This window comes from Camarhynchus parvulus, chromosome 15, assembly GCF_901933205.1.
Source record: "Camarhynchus parvulus chromosome 15, STF_HiC, whole genome shotgun sequence".
NCBI lineage: Eukaryota > Metazoa > Chordata > Aves > Passeriformes > Thraupidae > Camarhynchus > Camarhynchus parvulus.
This window is the reverse complement of record NC_044585.1, coordinates 1,690,296-1,698,882: the sequence shown is the minus strand read 5'-3', so window position 1 is coordinate 1,698,882 and position 8,587 is coordinate 1,690,296. Positions and strand designations below refer to the sequence as shown.

Here is an 8,587-nt window from a genome sequence, read left to right as displayed (position 1 = left end):
GCGGGGCTGGGAACGGGAGCGGGAATGGGGGAACTGGGATGGGATGGGGGAGAGGGAATGGGGCAGGGATAGGGATGGGATGGGGGAGAGGGAATGGGGGAACAGGGATGGGATAGGGGAGAGGGAATGGGGGAACTGGGATGGGGACGGGGAATGGGAACAGGGGGTAGGGATGGGGACATGGGATGGGAACAGGGGATAGGGGATGGGGACATGGGATAGGGACAGGGATAGGGATAGGGGATGGGGACAGAGAATGGGGATAGGGGATGGGGACATGGGATAGGGACAGGGATAGGGATAGGGGATGGGGACAGGGATAGGGATAGGGGATGGGGACAGGGATAGGGATAGGGGATGGGGACATGGGATGAGAACATGGGATGGGAACGGGGATTGGGAAAGACATGGGGACAGGAGACAGGGGCATGGTATGGGGACAGGGATGGGGATAGAGGATGGGGACATGGGATGGGGACATGGGATGAGGACATGGATGGGGACAGGGATGGAGACACGGGATGGGAATATGGGATGGAGCAGAGAGATATGGGGACAGGGGACACCCCAGGGGTTGGGATGGAAACGGGAAAAGGGCTTGGAGGCAGGGTTTGGGAGCAGGGGTGACACAGGGTGTGGGGACAGCGTCACCCCTCCACAGGCTGTGTCCCCGTGCTCAGCCGGGTGTCCCCAGGGTGGGAAGGACCCTCAGGGCCCCGCCTGTCCCCACCCGCAGGTCCCCACGGCCCCGGGCTGGTGACATATGGCCGGGAGCGGGTCAGCGGGGTGGCAGCGGGAGCAGGGCGGGCACAGCTGCTCGGGGTGGCCCGTGCCTGCTGTCCCCGTGTCCCCAACACTCCCGGGGATGTGTCACCGGCTGGGGCTGCTCAGCCTCCTGCTCCTTCCTGGCGCATCCCGGCTGCTCCCGGCCCTGCTGCCATGGATCTGGGCGAGAAGGGACAGGGTGGGACACAGGGGACAGCTGTGGGGACAGCGGGGACACCAGGGCTGCTCCTGGGAACCATGGAGCTGCCTGATGATTGGCTGGGATCTGTGCTCCAGTCTGCTGATTGGCTGGGATCTGTGGTCCTGTCTGCTGATTGGCTGGGATCTGTGGCCCTGTGTTCTACTTGGCTGGGATCTGTGCCCCTGTCTGCTGATTGGCTGGGATCTGTGACCCTGTGTGCTCATTGGCTGGGATCTGTAGCCCTCTGTGCTGATTGGCTGGGATCTATGAACCTGCCTGATGATTGGCTGGGATCTGTGCTCCTGTCTGATGATTGGCTGGGACAATGTCTATGGATATGGTTGCTGATTGGCTGGGATCTAGGAACCTGTGTGTTGATTGGCTGAGATCTCCAGGCCTGACTTCTGATTGGCTGAGCTGTCAGTACCTACCCACATCTTGAGCTCTTTGTGTGCTGATTGGCTGGGTAGCAAGTGCGCTGATTGGCTGGGTGGTCTGTGACTGCTGATTGGCCATTGGTCCATATGGGCTGACTGGCCGGGCTATCCGTGAGCACTGATTGGTTGGGTGGTACCCGAGTGCTGATTAGCTGGATGGTACCTGAATGCTGATTGGTTCTATGGTACCCGAGTGCTGATTGGCTGGATTGTACGCGAGTGCTGATTGGCTGAGTGGCCCGTGCATCCCCGGGTCCCAAGGGCAGCTTTTGGGGGTCACATCCCCCCACCCCACCCCTGACTCCATCCCCTTCCCCATCCCCATTCCAGCCGGGGTGGCAGACCTGGCCCTCCCATCCCTCCCTGCCAGGAGGTCCCCAGCATCCCGCAGGGCTGTCCCCTGTCCCCGAGGGGACCCCCCCGGCACCACCCCCCTGCCAGCAGGAACCCCCAGTCAGTGCCTGGCCCGGGGGGACACCGAGTGGGGGCCCCACCCCAGGGTCGCTGCCCCACCCTTGGAGGGGGTGTCTGTGCCACCGGGGGTCCCCCCTTTCTCCTTCACACCGGGGTGGGGTCCTGCTCTGTACTGGGGGGTCCCAGCTCCCTCCCCAGGGTCCCACTCTCTATTCCTGGGCACCCCACTCTATTCCCAGGTGTTCCTCTCTCTGCCCACGGGCTCCACAGCCACACAGGAGCTCCCCACTCCCTTTCTGTGGGGTCCTCGCCCTGTCCTCGGGGGTCCCACCGCCCTCTCTGAAGGTCCCACCCTCTATTCCTCTTTCCCCCCTCTCTGCTCCGAGGGTCCCTTCTCGCTTCGGGGGCTCACTCTGTCCTGGGGTGTCCCTGCTCCTTTCCCGGGGCTCCCATTCTCTGTTCCCGGTGATCCTGCTCCCTGCCCGCGGATGTGTTCTCCCTCAAGGAGCTCCCTCCTCCCTTCCCGGGGTTCTCACTCTCTATTCCCGGGGGTCCCGCTATCTGCCCGGGGTGTTCCGTGCTCCCTGCGGGATCTCTCCCCGGTGGTCCTGTTTGCTGCTCCCGGGATCCCGCTGTGCCCCGGGGTCCCCGTTCTCCTGCCGGGGACAATCCGCTCCTTTCTGGTGCGGCTCCCGCTCCCCACCTGGGCGTGGCAGCGGGGTCCCCCCGCACCCGCGGGGCTGCGGCGGCGGCGCGGGGCGGTGCCGCTGCCGGGGCCGGTGCCCACCCCCGCTGCCGGTGGCGGGGCGGAGCGGCCGCCCCGAGCGCTATAAAGCGGGCGGCCGCGCCGGTGCCGCAGCGAGGGCGGGGGTCGCCATGAGCCTGATGCTGGAGACGCTGCTGGGCCCCGGGGCTCCGCAAGGAGCCGGGCCGCGCCGCCCCGCGCTCCGCCGCCTCCAGCGGCTTCTACTCGTGGCCGGCCCCGGTGGTGGGACGGGCGCGGGGCGCGGGGGGCGGCGGCGGCAGCGCGGCCGCGTCCTCCACCGAGAGCCTGGACTCGCTGAACGGCGAACCGCGGGCGCGCAACGAGAAGGAGCTGCTGCAGGTGCTGAACGACCGCTTCGCCGGCTACATCGAGCGGGTGCGGGCGCTGGAGCAGCAGAACCGGGCGCTGGCGGCCGAGGCGGCGGCGCTGCGGCAGCAGCAGGCGGGGCGCTCGGCCATGGGCGAGCTGTACGCGCGGGAGCTGCGGGACATGCGGGGCACCGTGCTGCGCCTGGGCGCCGAGAAGGGCCAGCTGCGGCTGGAGCGGGCGCGCCTGGCCGAGGACGTGGCGGCGCTGCGGGGAAGGCTGGAGGACGAGGCTCGGCAGCGCTCGGAGCTGGAGGCGGCGGCCCGCGGGCTGGCGCAGCGCTCGGCGCAGGAGGAGCGGGCGCGGGCGCCGCTGGAGGAGCGAGCCCGGGCGCTGCGGGAGGAGGCGGAGCAGCTGCGGAGGCAGCACCGCGCCGAGGTGGGAGCGCTGCTGCGCGGGGCGCGCCCCGAGCTGCCCGCGGAGCCGCCCGCCTCCCTGCGGCCCGGAGTCACCGCCGCGCTCCGCGACCTGCGCGCACAGCTGGAGGGCACGGCGGCCCGCAGCACCCTGCAGGCCGAGGAGTGGTTCCGCGGTGAGTGCGAGGGTGTGGCCGCTGAGCCCGCCGGCGGCATCCCGGGACCTCCCCCGGGACACCCGGGGCTGCCGCGCTCCGGGATGGGCTTGGAGCAAAGGGAGCGAGGGAGGCCCAAGGGATGCGGGGACCCCCCGCTCTCTGTATCGTGTTAGTTACCCCCACCCCGGGAGGTGCAGGGACCTCTCCCACCTTTACTGTGCTCCTGGAGGGTGTTGGGATAGCGAGCCCCCCTATATTGTGCTCGGGGAGGGCGTTAGTGCCCCCCATCGTAGCGGTGTGCAGGGACCTCCCCTACATCCAGCACCTGGGAGGGCTTCAGGGTGACCCCATCCCTGCCACCAGAGCCCCAGTGCCTGCCCGACTCCCCTCTGCCCCGCAGTGAGTTTCCAGGAGGGTTCCAGCATCACTGGCCCGGCACCCCGCAAGTTTTTGGGGTGCCGGATCCCTCCAACGTTGCAGGGAATTGCGCTGGTCCCTCTGAGCCGGGGCGAGGCCAGGGGTGTTTGCAGTGCTGAGAGGGCGGTACCGCATCCCTGACGCGGGAGGGGAGGACAGAGAATGGCCTTTTTTGGCGGGGGGGACAGTACGGTGCGGAGGGTGGGGTCGGCGCCCCAAAAGCCGCTCGGTAGCCCAGGTTGAGCCCCCGGGCGCGCAGGGCGGGTCCAGCACCGCGGACAGCGGCGCTTCAGCACCGCGGGCAGCGGCAGCGCCGACCCCGGGCGCCCGTCCCGCGGGGCGGGGGCTGCCCCGGGAGCCGCAGGATCGCTGCTCCCCATTCCTGTCCCCTCATTCTGTGCCCCCCTCCGTCCCCTGGGGTGTCCGCAGGGCGCTGCGGCAAAACCCTCCCGCTCGGGCCAGGGCTGGCGTGTCTGGGATGCGGCGGGGGGGCAGCGCTGTGGGGCAGATGTGGCACAGCTGGATCTGCACTGGCTGCAGTCCAGGATGGCAGAAACAGCCCCGAGCTCGTCTTGCCCGTCCTCCTTCACTTCCCGGCAGAGATGGAGGGAGGGGTGGGGAAGGCAGAGCGCTCAGGGAGCCCGGGGTGGCTCTGCAGAGGACAGGGATGTGTGACAGGGACAGGTTTGAGTTTCCCCAAGGAGGGGAGGCTGCAGCCTCCTTCCCTCCCGCCCTGCAGCTTCCCTTTCCCCTCGCAGTGAGGCTGGACAAGCTCTCGGAGGTGGCCAAGGTGAACACGGACGCCATGCGCTTGGCCCAGGAGGAGATCTCCGAGTACCGCCGGCAGCTCCAGGCCAAGACCACCGAGCTGGAAGCCCTCAAAGGGACCCAGGAGTCGCTGGAGAGGCAGAGGCAGGACTCGGAGGAGCGCCATCATGCAGATGTCCTGTCCTACCAGGTGCCCTGGCGCAGTGGGCAGTGGGCCAGGCTGGGGAGGGACCATCCTGCTGCTGGGGAGGGGCAGCGCTGGGACTTCGGCTTCAGGGATGGGAAGGAGTTGTGGGACATGCTCGGGGCTGTGTCAGAACTGGCCTTCCCCACCCCACAGGGATCAGGAACCCAGAGCCTGAGGTGGTGTCTGGGCTGTTGTGTCCCTCAGCCCCCCTGGAGCTGCCCCATGGCTCTGCCTGGCACTGAGCTGCCTGTGAGCATGGTCACAAACGCCATGGAAGTGTGTCCAGACTTTGGGCCACATCCTGTACCCCAGATCTGAAGTGAAGGCTGCCACGGTGGCCTTGGAATGAAGTGCTGTCCCCAAGGTGGTGCCACCAGCCTCCAGCTGGAGTTCAGCTGCTATTGGACTCACCCAAGTCCTAGAAGCATTCCTACAGCATGTCCCTGCTGGAGGCGGTGCTGGGAGCGGGCCAGGGGCTCAGCTGGAGTGCAGCTCCTTGCTCAGGGCATGCAGGGCTCCTGCCAGGTCCCCCAAGGCAGCTGGACACCCTGGGACCACCCTGCCTGTGTCCCCTTCCCTGTGTGTCTGCAGGAGGAGGTGGCTGCAGACGCCTCCGTGAGGACACCTTTCACTGACCAGGGGACAGTTTAGGGGTGCTCTTGTGTCCCCCTGCTCTGGGGACTGTGCCATGTGTCCCCCCCCTCATTATTGCTCTGTCTGCCCACAGGAAACCATCCAGCAGCTTGACAACGAGCTGAGGAACACCAAGTGGGAGATGGCAGCTCAGCTCCGCGAGTACCAGGATCTGCTCAACGTCAAAATGGCCCTGGACATCGAAATTGCTGCCTACAGGTACAGGGGGGCAGGGGAAGGTGTGGGGGGTCTCAGCCAGGTCTGCTCAAGGTCCCTTGTTAACACCTGGGCTCCTTTTGGTGAGCAAATCATCTCACCATGGTGGGCAATGTCCAATTGGGTGACCCAGTGGTGTGTGGAGGGATGGGCAAGGAAACCTGTTCATCCCAAGCCACAGGAGCAGGAGGATCATCCAGGATGGGGCAGGGAGGGACATGGAGCTGCAGGACATTGCTGGCAGCTCCTGGCCACGGGAGGAGAGGAGAAGCCATCACTGAGTGCCCTGCCCTGGTCTCTCCCTGGCAGAAAGCTCCTGGAAGGGGAGGAGTATCGGCTCGAGACTGGCATTGGGATGCTCTCCTACCCCGAGGTGATCCCCAAACCTCCCAGCATCACCACCAGCATCAAGGTGAAGAGCGAGGAGAAGATCAAGGTGGTGGAAAAATCAGAGAAGGAGACAGTGATTGTGGAGGAGCAGACAGAGGAAATCCAGGTGACCGAGGAGGTCACAGAGGAGGAGGAGGCTGAGAAAGAGGCTGAAGAGGAAAAAGCTGAAGAGAAGGAGGAAGAGGGGGAGGAAGGAAGAAGAAGAAGAAGAAGAGGAGAAAGCTGAAGAAGAGGGTGAAGAAAAGGCCAAGTCTCCTGCAAAGGAGGAGGCCAAGTCCCCAGAGAAACCTGAGTCCCCCTCAAAGGAGGAGGCCAAGAGCCCAGCAGTCAAGTCCCCTGAAAAGCTCCCATCCCCTCAAAGGAGGGGGCCAAGACCCCAGTTGTGAAATCCCCAGAAAAGCCTGCAACCCCCTCAAAGGAGGAGGCCAAGAGCCCGGCTGTGAAGTCCCCAGAGAAACCCTCAACCCCATCAAAGGAGGAAGCCAAGACTCCAGCTGTCAAATCCCCTGAAAAGCCATCAAAGCCCTCTAAGGAGGAGGCCAAGACCCCGACAGTGAAGTCCCCAGAGAAACCCACACCTCCCTCAAAGGATGAGGCCAAGACCCCAACAGTGAAATCCCCAGAGAAACCCACACCTCCCTCAAAAGAGGAGGCCAAGACCCCGACTGTCAAGTCCCCAGAGAAACCCCCAGCCCCTTCTAAAGAGGAGGCCAAGCCCCCAGCTGTGAAATCCCCAGAGCCACCTGCAACTCCCTTAAAGGAGGAAGCCAAACTCCCAGCTGTGAAATCCCCAGAGAAGCCCCCAAGCCCCTCTAAGGAGGAGGCCAAGCCCCCAGCTGTGAAGTCCCCAGAGAAGCCCCCAAGCCCATCAAAGGAAGAAGCCAAACCCCCAGCTGTGAAGTCCCCAGAGAAAGCCAAATCTCCCGTGAAGGAGGAGGCCAAGTCTCCACAGAAGGAGGTGGCTCCAGCCAAGGAGCCAAGCCCTGCTCCAAAGGCCCCGGCCAAGGAGGAGCAGCCCAAGGAGGTGAAGGCTCCCTCCAAGCCTGAGGAGGGTAAGAAGGAGGACGCTCCCAAGAAGGACGTCCCAGCCAAGGCAGAGGAGAAACCCAAGGAGAAGGCGGCTGCTGTGCCAGAGCCTCCAGCTCCACAGGCCAAAGAGACCAAGCCAAGCCCCAAACCTGCCGAAGAGGGAAAAGCTGAGGAGGCTCCAGCAAAACCTCAGCAGGAGGTCAGCAAAGCGGCCACCAAGGAGGCTGAAAAGCCAAAGGCTGAGGAGCCCAAGAAGAAAGTAGAAGAACCCAAGAAGGAAAAGGTGGAGGAGCCCAAGAAGGCAGAGGAACCCAAGAAGGAGAAGGCAGAAGAGCCCAAGAAGGAGAAGGCAGAGGAGCCTAAGAAGGTGGAGGAACCCAAGAAAGTGGAGGAACCCAAAGCTAAAGCAAAACCCAAAGATGAGCCCAAAGCCAGTAAGGAACCCCCCAAAGCTGAGGCTCCCTCCAGCAAGGAGGGCACGGCCCCAGAGCCGGGGAAGAAGTGACGGAAGAGTCCCGGGAGCCGCAGGCACCTCCGGGCACGGGAGCTGCTCCGCTCCCGGCCATGGCTGGGCCCGGGGTGGGAGCCCAGGGACCCCCAGGACCCCCAGGCCAGGCTTTCCCTTAGCAATAGGCCCGTGAGAGCCCCTCGGGTGGGCGATTGCTTCCCTTGCAGAACGTGATATTCGCCGAGCGCCACATTTAAACACTTGAATTATAACCCAGGAGAAGAGGGGGGACCCCCAGGGGGAACCCCACCACCCTTCTCCTCTAAGTGCATTTATTTAATGTATGTGCAATGGATGGATGAGTGCAATGCAGAGCTGTAGCTGCTTGGGGGGGCTGGCGGGGTCCTGCCCTGCCCTGGGGGGTGACAGTCCCTCTGGGCAGAGGTGGGAGAGGCTGGGAGCTGCTGGAATGCTCACAGACACACACAGTGCACCAGGAACCTCAGCCCACTGATCTTTGCTTTCTGTGCAATAACCAAATAAAAGTGCTTACAGAGAAACCCTGGCTCTGCTGGTTTGTCCTGGGATTAGACAGGGAAGGGAGGTGGGAATGTGGGGCTGGGATCTGTCACCCAGGGCTGGGGTGGGTGACACGGGGCTTTCCAGAGGGGAAACACCCCACAGCAGGCACGAGGGCCCTGTGTCCTGAGCATGGAAACAGGGTCAGCCCTGCCATGCCTTCCAAAGGATTTCAGTGTGTTTTTTCCCTTCCTTCTTTTTTTAAAGCCTGGCTCCCAAGGGACTGGGAGAGCCTGGTTTAACCCAAGGGCTGCGGCACAGCCCGGCACTGCAGCACTGCACCGAGGGCAGGGCTGGGGGGAGCAGGAGAGGGGCTCTCAGCCCTGCTGGGGGAGAAATCACTGCCAGGGGAGACACAGAGAGGCTGGGATGAAGGAGGGACAGTGACCTTGGGAGGGGGGATGGAACCCCAGCTCTGCCAGTCTGGGACCCCCACACAGAGTGGTGCAGGGGAGG

General features: G+C 64.5%; 1 protein-coding gene across 1 annotated transcript; it reads left to right on the top strand.

The window, feature by feature from the left end:
- The first annotated feature begins 2,694 nt into the window (after positions 1-2,694).
- On the top strand, positions 2,695-7,823 carry NEFH (neurofilament heavy). Its single transcript, XM_030958904.1, is given in 7 exon segments — positions 2,695-2,726; positions 2,728-3,482; positions 4,640-4,839; positions 5,564-5,688; positions 5,995-6,274; positions 6,276-6,417; positions 6,420-7,823. Coding segments are annotated over 7 exon segments (2,724 nt in total). The 3' UTR covers positions 7,610-7,823.
- Positions 7,824-8,587: the final 764 nt, after the last annotated feature.